Source organism: Bombus flavifrons, unplaced genomic scaffold (assembly GCF_040668555.2).
Source record: "Bombus flavifrons isolate JBK064 unplaced genomic scaffold, iyBomFlav1_principal scaffold0309, whole genome shotgun sequence".
NCBI lineage: Eukaryota > Metazoa > Arthropoda > Insecta > Hymenoptera > Apidae > Bombus > Bombus flavifrons.
In genome coordinates this window covers 1,112-16,026 of record NW_027185053.1, presented here as the reverse complement: position 1 = coordinate 16,026, position 14,915 = coordinate 1,112, and the positions used below count along the sequence as shown (strand labels likewise).

Here is a 14,915-nt window from a genome sequence, read left to right as displayed (position 1 = left end):
AAAGTTATCTCCAGTGTAAAACCGTTAATACATACAGTGGACAAGATCTGAAGTGTACTGTTAACACAAGTATTTCCTATACCTCGCATTACTACTACATCAGTCGTTCGTTTGCCAGAAAATTTCGAAGATATAGATTCTTTAATTAACGAGCATTCAGCTCCGGAATCGAAACAAAATGGGTACGACTCACCCAGATGACTTAAACTACCAGCTGGAGACTCCACCATGCAGGAGTCGACTCGTCGTTCGTTCTTGGAGCCGGTTTTCTTGTGCTGCAGTAACGGACAATCAGGTGCGATATGGCCCTCCGCCTTACACTTGAAGCAAACCACCTGGGGCGATGTTGCCGGTCGTCTTCCTTCCGGGCGTTGTGTATTACCTCGCTGCTCTTTCTGCATCCTACTGCGGCACTCCGCTATTCTGTGTCCGTGTTTACCACAGTAGAGGCACTTCACGTGGTGGGCCGACGGCTTGTGTCTTTTGGCTTCAGGGCCCGTGGAGGTGTCGCTCGTCGAAAATACGGGCCTCTTCGCGAAAGCAGTAGCTCTCATTTCGTCTAAAAATTGGTCCTTGGTCTTGATATCCTTCATAGCTGCTATCTCTTCGATGCGCTGATCCCGTGAGCTCAGGTGACAAAGAACGACAGCGTTGATTACTTCAGCCATAGTGGCATTTTGCCACTTCGTCTCCAGGAGGGAACGGAGACGGATGGCGTACGCAGCCATGTTTTCGTCCTCTTGTGGTGGTTCCCTGAGTGTCTTCATTAGCGTCGAGGTTGCCGTATCTTTGCTACCAAAACGTGTAATGAAAAGTTCCCTAAACGTTGGCCAGGTAAGCCCTTCGCCGGTCACTATCTGCGTGAGCCAATGCGCTGCACGACCCTCTAGAGCACTATTTAAAACAGAAACTAGTGCACTGTCTTGCAGAGGATTACCCTTCATAAGCAGGTCCACAGTCGAGCACCATGCGGCCGGATCGGCGCCCGCGATCGCGGGGTTAAAACGTGGTAGCACGATGTTTTTAGGTTCCGCACTTGACTTCGGCGCCAGCGTCTGAATTAACTCGCGCATGATGGCCATATGTTCTTGTATTGTCATAGTCGGCACTGATCCCACTTCTGATGTCGGGGTGAGATTGGAATTTTGGGCGCGTGACAATTCTTCACGTGAGTTATCCATTGTTTAACACAACTAAGATTATATTTTCACGTATACACAAGTCTATTACAAAGATTAACAAATAATAAGTCTAGAGAATAATAAATTTAACAAATAATGAAGTTAGCGGAAAATATATTGAACGAATAATAAATTAAGCAAATAATAAAGTTAGTGGATAATAAGTTGAACGGTTAGTAAGTCTAACAGATAATAAAGCTAATGAATAATTACGTTCAACGGATAGTAAGTTCAATGAATAATATGGTTTACAAACAATAAGTTAATAATCGTTATAAACAATAATTTGAGTTCAAACGAATCCACGATCAACGGGATGACTCCTTACTAAGCGTAGACTGATCTTAAGCACAGAAACACGACGTGTCACTCTCTAAAGCAGTCACAAGACGAATGCCAGCCTCGTCGAGATCATTCTCGCTGTACGATTGCATTTTGTTTTTCTATACCCGTTTGGAAGCATCGAGAAGGTTCCAAACGTCGTTGTTAGGCAGACTCGTTGGAAGCATCGAGAAAGTTCCAAACTCCGTTGTTAGGCAGGCTCGTTGGAAGCATCGAGAAAATTCCAAACGCCGTTGCTAGGCAGTTTCTGCCTGAATACATCCCGTGACCGTGGCTACGTTCGGCGACCAACTGTCGCCTCGAACCCAATCTTGATATCACAAATCTCTAACAATTGCAGCTATGATAAATTTCAGGCTAGACTACTAGAAGATGTTCCCAAAGTTTCCAAGGAACGGCTTCGGCTTTCCTTTCATCTCCGACATATATATATATGTATATATATTATTTCACAACGTGATGCTTTAAATTAGCCTACGTGTTAATTATTTTTAATATTATAGTGTCATATTTACTCATTTAAATTAGTAGGTTTAATTTGCAATGTACATAGATGTTTTGTGGCGTAGGTTATGTTTCGCTGGATTCATTGATGTGTTAGCTAATTTTAATATTATATATTTTAATATTGATTTAAGTAATGTAAAACACACATATATATATTTTCTGGGCATTTTAAGAATAATATATATATATATACTTTTTTTTTATTTTTCTTTTTTTTTTATAATATTTATCTCATATATACATATATGACTTGTGATGTAATAATGGTTTCTTTTTTTTTGTTATTAAAATATTAACTATTCTTAATCACTTGGTTTGTTGGCAGGTTTAGTTGTTTTATTTATCAGTCTACTTCTTGTATTTTGTTAATAAAGTATAATATGTGTTACGTCGCCTAAAACATCGGAGCTGCAGCGCCTCCCCCCGTTGAGAGGGCACCCATCAAATTCTGGCTGTGGAGTCAGGTGCGTCGTTTGTCCATTTCCTTCGCTCTGGGTGGGTATTCGGATTCTTCTGTTTCTGGTTGAATGGGTAAGGGGACCAATCTTTTGACACCACGGTCCAGGATACTCGTTGCCGTTTGCACGGTAGCGGTCCGTATGATTCCGTCGACTCCTGGATGGACCTTGATTACGCGGCCCAAAGGCCACTGCATAGATGGTACGTTATCCTCCCTGAGGATTACTACGGTGCCTTCACGGATGTCATGTTTTCCCTTGTCCCATTTGTTGCGGCGGGTCAGCTCATTGAGGTACTCTCGATTCCGTCCGCTCCAGAAGTACTGCTTGATCTGGTGGATGCGCTGCCAACTAGATAACCGGCCTGATGGAACTGTCCTGAAATCACGCTCCCGTAAACTCGTTAATGTATCACCGATTAGAAAGTGACCGGGAGTGAGGACAGGAGGATCTTTCGGATCGGATGAGATGGGAGTCAGTGGGCGTGAATTGAGAATTGCTTCAATCTCAATCACAAAGGTGTTAAGGTGCTCAAAGGTCAAGAGCTCCGTGCCGACGACGCGGATGAGATGACGTTTGAACGATTTCACGGCGGCTTCCCATAAACCGCCAAAATGTGGTGAGTTTGGGGGGTTGAAACGCTATTGTATCTGTCGGTCGGCGAGAAAATTCTGCACCTTTTACTTGTGGTCGTCGGACTGCAATAGGATTCGGAGTTCTTGCAATTCCCGATTAGCTCCGACGAAATTGGTGCCATTGTCGGTTAGGATGGTTGCGCAGTATCCTCGTCGGGAGATGAATCGGCGTAGAGCGGCCAGGAATGCGTCGGTAGTTAGATCGCTGACTAACTCGATGTGGACAGCTTTTGTTGCCAGACAGACGTATACGTATATGGCAGCGTATACCTTGACTTTACTGCGGTTGCGATTCCTTCTCTCTTTGATATAGAGCGGACCGCAGTAGTCGATTCCAACGTTCGTAAACGGGCGAGATTCGGTAATACGCGCCTCTGGTAAATCTCCCATCAAGTACTCTACTGGTGGAGGATTAGCTCTGCAGCAACGGACGCACCTTTTGATAGTGCGCCACACTTGGCTACGGCCGTCGATCGGCCAATAGCGTAGTCTCACGGCGTATAGTGTAGCTTGTGTCCCTGTGTGGTGGTTGTTTCGATGTTCTTCGTTTATAATGATTTCGGTTATTGTCGATTTCGGCAAAATAATTGGATGCTTTTGCCTGAATGGGATAGCGGAGTTGGTTAGTCGTCCTCCGACGCATAGTATCCCCTCTTCGTCGAGGAATGGATTTAGTGGCTGTAGTTTTCCTCCAACGTCCTTGCTTCGATCTTTCTGCAGTGTCCGAATTTCCGCAGCGAAGTGTCGGGATTGGATTATCTTTATCAATTTATTGTGTGCGGTGGTTAATTCGTCTGTTGTTAGATGGGAGGATCGGTTCTGTTTATATCTCCATCGAAGATTTCAAGTGACTACTCTTATTAGTCTTGTCCAGGACGAATATCTATGGAGGAGTGTATTATCAATGGTACTCGTTGTTAGACATATCGTCTTCTTTTGTTCTGGGAGTTCTCCCAGCGGCGTGGGGATCCAGATCGGCCATTTTTCCTCTTGTTGTTTGAGCCATTCGGGTCCGTTTTTCCAGATGGTCGGGCGCAGAAATTCCTTGGGAGTCTGCCCGCGGGAGATGAGATCTGCTGGATTGTCGTTGGTGGGCACATGACGCCAATCGTCGATGTTTGTTTTCGTCTGGATCTCGGCTACGCGGTTCGCCACGAAGGTTTTCAACGTGTGTGGCGAGGACTTGATCCACTGAAGCACTATAGTAGAATCCGTCCAATACACAGTGCGAGAAACATTTATAGTGAGGGACTTCTTTATCAAGGACATAAGTGAGGCGAGGAGTAATGCTCCGCTTAACTCGAGTCGTGGGATTGTCAACGATTTCAGTGGCGCGACCTTAGATCGAGCAGTGAGTATCTGAGTTTGTGTGTGTCCCTCCGGATTGGTGCTGCGTAGATAGACACATGCTCCGTATGCCTTTTCACTGGCGTCGCAGAAACCGTGCAGCTCTATATGATTAGCTGCCTTGATTATGGTTTTACGAGGGAACCGAATATCATTAAGCAAGGGTAGTTGAATATGATATCGATCCCATTCAGTATGCAACTCTGCTGGTAGAGATTCATCCCAATCAATTTTTAATGCCCAGACGCGTTGAAGCAATATTTTTGCTTTGACAATCACTGGCGCGAGCAAACCAAGTGGATCATAAATTCGGGCTATCACCGAACTCATTGATCGTTTAGTCACACTAGTGATGGTCGCTGTGGGTTCAACTGAGTAAAGGATTGCGTCTTCCTGAGAATCCCAATAGATGCCTAAAGTTTTCAACGTCTGTGACTCGACCAATTGTAGCCTTCTATTGGTATCTCTTTCTGTTAGTCCTCGCAATATGTCCTTGTCATTGGATGCCCATTCCCGGATGTGTAAGCCGGCCGATCTGAGAAGGTCTGTGAGTTCGTGTCTTACCGATAGTAATTCTTCCTTTGTGTCGGCTCCGGTGAGGGCGTCGTCGACATAAAAATCGCGCTGCACAACCGCTGCTGCTCGCAGGAATCGATGTCCTTCGTCATCTGCTAATTGTTTGAGGCATCGGAGGGCCAAGTATGGGGCAGCTGATAGTCCGAACGTCACGGTGTTAAGTTGATAGGTATCGACCTCCCCGTTGGAATTACGCCATAGAATCAGTTGATATTTACGATCTTCTGGGCGTACGAGGATTTGTCGATACATCTTCTCAATGTCACCCGTTAGAACATATTGATGCGACCGGAATCTCAATAGAATTTCAATTAGATTTTCCTGTAATTTAGGTCCTGTATGTAGAATGTCGTTGAGGGATACTCCGGTAGTGCTGATTGCTGATCCGTCGAAAACAACTCGGAGTTTCGTAGTATCACTCGATTCCTTTATCACGCCGTGATGAGGCAAATAATAACCGTTGGTTGTGGGAAGGTCAGGCGTGATCTTCGTCATGTGACCCAAGTCTAGATACTCTTGGATCACCGCACTATACGCGGCTTCGAATTGCTTGTCGCGTTGGAATCGGCGATGGAGTGAGGCGAGTCTACTCATGGCAACGGACCTTGACGTCCCCAGCGTCGGAAGCTTCTCGTTGAATGGCAGGGCGACGACGTATCGCCCTTCCTTGTTGCGTTGGACATTGTTGCGAAAATGCTCCTCACATTGTAATTCCGCCTCTGAGAAATGCGTGGTAGGTGGTCCCTCGTCGATTTCCCAAAAACGTGCGAGATCCGCTTGTATGTTGGTGGTGGTGACGTGAAAGGAGTGGATACCCGAGTGAGCTGGCGGGCTCCGTCCGATAACCCAACCGAATCGAGTCTTTTGCAAACACAACTCCGTATCGGTGGATTGGGATATTTTGATCTGCCCGACACAAAAGGATGATAAGGTTGGTCCCGAACTTAATAATATGTCGATCGGGCCTGGTCGATGAAATGCTGGGTCGGCTAATCTTAGATTTTTGGGTAGCTGGATGACAGACCTATCGATTGGTTGATCTGGAACGACTGCCAATATTGTCGGGATTATTAAGAACGTTACTATACGTTCATATTTGCCATACATAGAAACAATGGTGGCCGTGATCTGGCTCTTGGCAATTGTAGTCAAGTCATCGAGGGTGCCGATTGGGACCGAACATCTCCTTCGTTTCATACCGAGGGATTTTGCGAATTTCTCAGTCATGAAATTCATACTAGATCCGAGCAAGGTTCTGGCTCGGATTGGTGAGGCTCTTTTGTCTAGCACATCGATCTGTGCTGTGACCAGTAGATCATGATGTAGTATGCCGTTTGGAGATGTATTTTCCAATTCGGTCCACCTTTTTGTAGTTTGTTTAGCTAGTCAGTTTAGCTCTGGTTGGGACTTGGACAAGGTGTGTATGGCGGTGCCCTTGGACCGTGGGGAGCTTGACTCAGGAACTTTCGAGTCTTTAGGAGCCGAATATGTATGCTTACGGGAAGATTCGGTTGTCCGTCTCGACTTGTGATACGAACGTGATTCCGATGATCCAGGTGGGGATTGTCTCTTAGAAGATCGTTTGTGCGATGAACGACTGCCCGGCGACCGACCGCTCGATGAACGACTGCCCGATGACCGACCGCTCGATGACCGACCGCTAGACGACCGACTGCTTGACGACCGATTGCTGGACGACCGACCGCTAGATGACTGACTACTCGACGAACGTGAAATGATCTGCGTTTGCTTTCGGTGTAGGTAGGTGTTGTGTCGTTGCCCGCAGATATGACACGAACCCGCTGTACACTGTGTCAGCGAATGTCCGCTGCCTAGGCAGTTTATACATAACGCTGCCCCTTTTACGATTTGAAAGCGTTCTACAGCCGATTTGGCTTTGAAGATCTTACAATATCTGAGTACGTGGGGTCCGCTGCAGGTCGGGCACACTAATGTCTTGCTGGTTGTGGCAAAGGTTCGGCCACGCGGTATGTTTTGTCGATGACGATGTTGTTTGTGGGTTGATCTTTTAGTTTCCTTTGATTTAGAAAGGAGCTGATTACCGTTTGCCCGTGTTTTCAGAAAGTCCATCAGATGTTGATAGGAAGGCACGTCTTGGTTTGGCAACATGCGCTGCCATTTACGCATGCTGGACGAAGGTAATTTCGACGCAAGCAACTCGATAATCACTACATCTGATGTTACAGGCTGTCCTAACTTTTCGAGCGCTTTCAAACTTACGCTGACGGTTTCCAGTAAGTCCTCAATGGCTTCTGGAGTTTCCCTTTTTATTTCGGGATAACTGCGCAGTAATTCCCAATGACGCATACAGATCCGGAGGGCACAATTAAATTTCTCCTTCAGTGTGTTGAGCGCGATGGGATAGTTGGCCTGTGTGAGTTCTAAGGATTGTATGCCCCGTGCGGCCCGTCCAGTTATAGAGGAGCGTAGATGTTGGAACTTTTGGACGTTTGTTAAGTTCTCATTGCGATCCACTGTGGATGAGAACGTGTCGTAGAAATAGGTCCAGTTCTCGAGGGCACCGTCGAATTGAGGCAAACGGACCTCTGGCAAAGTGATGGGTGTCGTCTCAGGTTTCACGCATGGATCGCGGGTCTTTGTTGGCGAAGGGGTTGTTGATGGTAGTCGGTCGAAGAGGTCCATGATCTGTGCGTCAATCTTATGATGCTCTCGCAATAAAGAATCTGCACGAGCGATTTCCCCCTCATCTAGTGCTTCTAATTCCTCGATTTTTCGCCAATTTTCGTCGAACGAATTACGGCAAGATGTTAGGTAGTTTTTGTCTACCCGTCCAGACTCTTCATATTCCTCGAGTTGACGCTTCGTGGTTGCAAATCGGCTAACTAAGGCACTTCGTCTACGCCGCAACGTGCTGATCGGTTCAGCTTGAGCCATATTTGAGTTTAATGGCAGGAACGAGTTTACCTTAATCAAATGGACGTTGATCTAGGAATCGGTAGCTACTCGTTACAGTGCGGTGTGGGCTCGCGTGTGTGCTGAGCGAGGAAGGAATTCCTTTCCGAGGACAGCTCCTTTGGTTAGTTGCCTAAGTCGTTGGAATGTGGATTTCACGTGACACTGTATAGTCACTGGTCAGTGCACTTTTTTAATGGCGCGAAATCCGGCTAGAAGGACCATGTAATTTTGACCAATCGCGGGGAGAGACGTCAACGGGAGTCGTAAATTCCCGTTACGATTATACTAATCGACACCACGAGTTGATCGATCCCCTGATTTCCGTTAGGATAATAGGGGTGATTAAGTTTATATAACACTGTGATTCACAGAATTATAAAATATATATTTCCAACACTTAGACTACACTGTTGAGTAGATACAAATCGTCGATAACAGCTTGTCGCACGAAGATGAGATAGATATGAATAGTAGAGCAAGGTTCGTACAGTCGAATTTCGTATGTTAGTGGACGGGAGAGTTAGATGCTAGACTTCGACGTTGTTTTTCTTACTACTCGTCGCCCTTAGGTTAGCACGGAAGAAAGCTCGGTATGGGTGTGCCCTTTGCATGAAGAACCCGGATTCGTTATTCACGCTGTTCGTCAGGAAAAGTGAGGGCAACGATCCGCGATGTCGATTGGTTGTGACCCATGCTGATACCTGAAGGAATGAGTCGGAAGCCTCCTACCGACGTGGTTCATGAATGACCTTGTATATGGGTAAACCCAGCCTGTTTTAATAGATAGCTATTCAGTTTTTCCTAATGGGTGCGTACCCGCTTTCACCGTGTTTTTAATTGCGCCTAATAAACCCAAGGACCTCTCTAAAAACCAGATGTGCGTCGAAAATATTTTTAGCCTTACGAAATCTTTCAAGATAACGGATCGCCTGAAGACCCATGTTGACACAATACAAAGAAACAGTTATGGTGGGTCCTTAGGTTTATTGAGGGTCGAAATGACGTTACGTAGGCCGTCGGCTGCCCGGTCGCGAGAGCTGCAGCGCCGATGTTTTAGGCGAAGTAACAATATGTATTCTTGTCCCTTTTTCCAATTATTTTCTTCATTATGATGTCGTACGTTGTTATTTTTATTTTAAGTCCATCAGGTGAGTGCCTGGTTCATTCAGTTTATTAATTAATTATAAATTACTCTTTTTCCTTCTTGATTGATTAAAGAGTGTCTTCCTGTTGTTTTAGAAAATTGATCTCATATTTGTAATGTAATAGTAATATACATATATATTTTTTTTTATTATTAAAATGTTAACTATTCCTATACACTTGATTTGTTAACAGATTTAGTTACTTTATTTATCCATTTATGTCTTGTACTTTATTAATAAAATATAACATGTATTCTTGTTCCTTTTTCCAATTATTTTCCTTCGTTATGATGCTGTACGTTGTTATTTTTATTTTGCGTCCATCAGGTAGGTTTCTGGTTCATTCAGTTTGTTAATTAGTTGTAAATTTCTCTTTTTCCTGTTGATTGATTAAAGCGTGTTTTCCTGTAGTTTTAGTTATTCCCTTTTACTATTATATGGTATGGAATTATTTTAATTTCTGGATTTTACCTGTTTATTTGGTTTACTAGTTGACTTTATTAGTAGTTTGTTTTACATTTGCGTATTCTATTTTGTTGATTAATTGTAGTATATTTTCCTGTCGTCGGATATGATTGTTCTTGTTCCTGATTGATACACAGCTCGCTCGGATTGTTAGTTGGTATAGGTTATGTTGTACTCTTAATATTTAGTACTTGGTTAGAGTATCTGTTTTTATTTTAATATCTGTTATCTACCCTTATATGTTAAATTCCTAAATATGTAACTTCTTTTAATTGATCTTTTATAAAAATTTCCATGTGCATTTGTTTTGGGTGTTCGAATTGTCACTCGCGTTGTTTGTATTTCCATTTTCCATTTCGTTACGGCGCGTGCGGAGCGCGGGACGTGACAAGCACTTAAACGTCGAAATATCTCAAATGGGAAGGAAATGGCGGCTAGTTTTAGTCAAACTCGACGAAATCGTCACGATTTGCGAGTTGTTCGGCTTGATTCGACGTTGAATCAGGCATGCATTACATTCTGCACGTTAAATACAGTAAACAGAGTACTTAAATGTCGACATATCTCAAACGGGAAAGAAATGACGGTTAGTTTTCGTCAAAATCGACGAAATCATCGAGATTTGCTAGCTGTTCCGCTTGTTTCGACGCTGAAACTGGCGTGTATTACATTCTGCACAATAAATGGAGTAAAAGGAGCGCTTAAACGTCGAAATATCTCAAACGGGAAGGAAATGACGGTTAGTTTTCGTCAAAATCAACGAAATCAACGAGATTTGCGAGCTGTTCCGCTTGTTTCGACGCTGAAACTGGCGTGTACTACATTCTGCACGATAAATGGAGTAAAAGGAGCGCTTAAACGTCGAAATATCTCAAACGGGAAGGAAATGACGGTTAGTTTTCGTCAAAATCAACGAAATCAACGAGATTTGCGAGCTGTTCCGCTTGTTTCGACGCTGAAACTGGCGTGTACTACATTCTGCACGTTAAATGGAGTAAAAGGAGCGCTTAAACGTCGAAATATCTCAAACGGGAAGCAAATGACGGTTAGTTTTCGTCAAAATCGACGAAATCATCGAGATTTGCGAGCTGTTCCGCTTGTGTCGAGGCTGAAACTGGCGCGCATTACATTCTGCACGTTAAATGGAGTAAAAAAAGCGCTTAAACGTCGAAATATCTCAAACGGGAAGGAAATGACGGTTAGTTTTCGTCAAAATCGACGAAATCAACGAGATTTGCGAGCTGTTCCGCTTGTTTCGACGCTGAAACTGGCGTGTACTACATTCTGCACGTTAAGTGGAGTAAAAGGAGCGCTTAAACGTCGAAATATCTCAAACGGGAAGGAAATGACGGTTAGTTTTCGTCAAAATCGACGAAATCATGGAGATTTGCGAGCTGTTCCGCTTGTGTCGAGGGTGAAACTGGCGCGCATTACATTCTGCACGTTAAATGGAGTAAAAAAAGCGCTTAAACGTCGAAATATCTCAAACGGGAAGGAAATGACGGTTAGTTTTCGTCAAAATCGACGAAATCATGGAGATTTGCGAGCTGTTCCGCTTGTGTCGAGGCTGAAACTGGCGCGCATTACATTCTGCACGTTAAATGGAGTAAAAAAAAGCGCTTAAACGTCGAAATATCTCAAACGGGAAGGAAATGACGGTTAGTTTTCGTCAAAATCGACGAAATCATGGAGAATTGCGAGCTGTTCCGCTTGTTTCGAGAATGAAACTGGCGTGTATTACATTCTGCACGTTGAATGGTGTAAAAAGAGCGCTTAAACGTAGAAATATCTCAAACTGGATGGAAATGAAGTTTACTTTTCATCAAAATCGACGAAATCATCGAGATTTGCGAGCTGTTCCGCTTGTTTCGAGAATGAAACTGGCGTGTATTACATTCTGCACGTTGAATGGTGTAAAAAGAGCGCTTAAACGTAGAAATATCTCAAACTGGATGGAAATGAAGTTTACTTTTCATCAAAATCGACGAAATCAACGAGATTTGCGAGCTGTCCCGCTTGTGTCGAGGCTGAAACTGGCGCGCATTACATTCTGCACGCTAAGTGGAGTAAAAGGAGCGCTTCAACGTCGAAATATCTCAAACGGGAAGGAAATGACGGTTAGTTTTCGTCAAAATCGACGAAATCGTGGAGATTTGTTAGCTGTTCCGCTTGTGTCGAGGCCGAAACTGGCGCGCATTACATTCTGCACGTTAAATGGAGTAAAAAAAAGCGCTTAAACGTTGAAATATCTCAAACGGGAAGGAAATGACGGTTAGTTTTCATCAAAATCGACGAAATCATCGAGATTTTCGAGCTGTTCCGCTTGTTTCGAGAATGAAACTGGCGTGTATTACATTCTGCACGTTGAATGGTGTAAAAAGAGCGCTTAAACGTAGAAATATCTCAAACTGGATGGAAATGAAGTTTACTTTTCATCAAAATCGACGAAAGCATCGAGAATTGCGAGCTGTTCCGCTTGTTTCGAGGCTGAAACTGGCGTGCAATACATTCTGCACGTTGAGTGGAGTAAAAAGAGCACTCAAACGTCGAAATATCTCAAACGGGAGGGAAGTGACGGGTAGTTTTCATCAAAATTGACGAAATCATCGAGGTTTGCGAGCTGTTCCGCTTGTTTCGACGCTGAAACTGGCGTGTACTACATTCTGCACGTTAAATGGAGTAAAAAGAGCACTCAAACATCGAAATATCTCAAACGGGAGGGAAATGACGGTTAGTTTTCGTCAAAATCGACGAAATCATCGAGATTTGCGAGCGGTTCCGCTTGTTTGGAGACTGAAACTGGCGTGTGTTACATTCTGCACGATAAATGGAGTAAATGGAGCGCTTAAATGACGAAATATCTCAAACGGGAAAGAAATGACGGTTAGTTTTCGTCAAAATCGACGAAATCATCGAGATTTGCGAGCGGTTCCGCTTGTTTGGAGACTGAAACTGGCGTGCATTACATTCTGCACGTTAAATGGTGTAAAAGGAGCACTTAAAAGTCGAAATATCTCAAACGGGAAAGAAATGACGGGTAGTTTTCGTCAAAATCGACAAAATCATCGAGATTTGCGAGCGGTTCCGCTTGTTTCGAGGCTGAAACTGGCGTGTATTACATTCTGCACGATAAATGGTGTAAAAAGAGCGCTTAAACGTCGAAATATCTCAAACTGGATGGAAATGACGTTTAGTTTTCATCAAAATCGACGAAATCATCGAGATTTGCGAGCTGTTCCGCTTGTTTCGAGAATCAAACTGGCGTGTATTACATTCTGCACGTTGAATGGAGTAAAAGGAGCGCTTAAAAGTCGAAATATCTCAAACGGGAGGGAAATGACGGGTAGTTTTCATCAAAATCGACGAAATCATCGAGGTTTGCGAGCTGTTCCGCTTGTTTCGAGGCTGAAACTGGCGTGCATTACATTCTGCACGTTAAATGGAGTAAAAGGAGCGCTTGAACGTCGAAATGTCTCAAACGGGAGGGAAATGACGGGTACTTTTCATCAAAATCGACGAAATCATCGAGATTTGCGAACTGTTCCGCTTTTTCGACGCTGATACTGGCGTGTATTACATTCTGCACGATAAATGGAGTAAAAAGAGCACTCAAACGTCGAAATATCTCAAACGGGAGGGAAATGACGGATAGTTTTCGTCAAAATCGACGAAATCATCGAGATTTGCGAGCGGTTCCGCTTGTTTGGAGACTGAAACTGGCGTGCATTACATTCTGCACGTTGAGTGGAGTAAAAAGAGCACTCAAACATCGAAATATCTCAAACGGGAGGGAAATGACGGTTAGTTTTCGTCAAAATCGACGAAATCTTCGAGATTTGCGAGCGGCTCCGCTTGTGTCGAGGCTGAAACTGGCGCGCATTACATTCTGCACGTTAAATGGAGTAAAAAAAGCGCTTAAACGTCGAAATATCTCAAACGGGAAGGAAATGACGGTTAGTTTTCGTCAAAATCGACGAAATCATGGAGAATTGCGAGCTGTTCCGCTTGTTTCGAGAATGAAACTGGCGTGTATTACATTCTGCACGTTGAATGGTGTAAAAAGAGCGCTTAAACGTAGAAATATCTCAAACTGGATGGAAATGAAGTTTACTTTTCATCAAAATCGACGAAATCATCGAGATTTGCGAGCTGTTCCGCTTGTTTCGAGAATGAAACTGGCGTGTATTACATTCTGCACGTTGAATGGTGTAAAAAGAGCGCTTAAACGTAGAAATATCTCAAACTGGATGGAAATGAAGTTTACTTTTCATCAAAATCGACGAAATCAACGAGATTTGCGAGCTGTCCCGCTTGTGTCGAGGCTGAAACTGGCGCGCATTACATTCTGCACGCTAAGTGGAGTAAAAGGAGCGCTTCAACGTCGAAATATCTCAAACGGGAAGGAAATGACGGTTAGTTTTCGTCAAAATCGACGAAATCGTGGAGATTTGTTAGCTGTTCCGCTTGTGTCGAGGCCGAAACTGGCGCGCATTACATTCTGCACGTTAAATGGAGTAAAAAAAGCGCTTAAACGTTGAAATATCTCAAACGGGAAGGAAATGACGGTTAGTTTTCATCAAAATCGACGAAATCATCGAGATTTTCGAGCTGTTCCGCTTGTTTCGAGAATGAAACTGGCGTGTATTACATTCTGCACGTTGAATGGTGTAAAAAGAGCGCTTAAACGTAGAAATATCTCAAACTGGATGGAAATGAAGTTTACTTTTCATCAAAATCGACGAAAGCATCGAGAATTGCGAGCTGTTCCGCTTGTTTCGAGGCTGAAACTGGCGTGCAATACATTCTGCACGTTGAGTGGAGTAAAAAGAGCACTCAAACGTCGAAATATCTCAAACGGGAGGGAAGTGACGGGTAGTTTTCATCAAAATTGACGAAATCATCGAGGTTTGCGAGCTGTTCCGCTTGTTTCGACGCTGAAACTGGCGTGTACTACATTCTGCACGTTAAATGGAGTAAAAAGAGCACTCAAACATCGAAATATCTCAAACGGGAGGGAAATGACGGTTAGTTTTCGTCAAAATCGACGAAATCATCGAGGTTTGCGAGCGGTTCCGCTTGTTTGGAGACTGAAACTGGCGTGTGTTACATTCTGCACGATAAATGGAGTAAATGGAGCGCTTAAATGACGAAATATCTCAAACGGGAAAGAAATGACGGTTAGTTTTCGTCAAAATCGACGAAATCATCGAGATTTGCGAGCGGTTCCGCTTGTTTGGAGACTGAAACTGGCGTGCATTACATTCTGCACGTTAAATGGTGTAAAAGGAGCACTTAAAAGTCGAAATATCTCAAACGGGAAAG

At 43.9% G+C, this 14,915-nt stretch overlaps 1 protein-coding gene across 1 annotated transcript; it reads right to left on the bottom strand.

The window, feature by feature from the left end:
• Positions 1–3,966: 3,966 nt before the first annotated feature.
• On the bottom strand, positions 3,967–7,962 carry LOC138189552 (uncharacterized). Its single transcript, XM_069131562.1, has 2 exons — positions 6,846–7,962; positions 3,967–6,347 (listed from the first exon to the last, which is right to left on the bottom strand). Exons 1-2 carry the CDS (start codon positions 7,960–7,962, stop codon positions 3,967–3,969), a joined length of 3,498 nt encoding a protein of 1,165 aa, XP_068987663.1.
• Between the last annotated feature and the right edge of the window lie 6,953 nt (positions 7,963–14,915).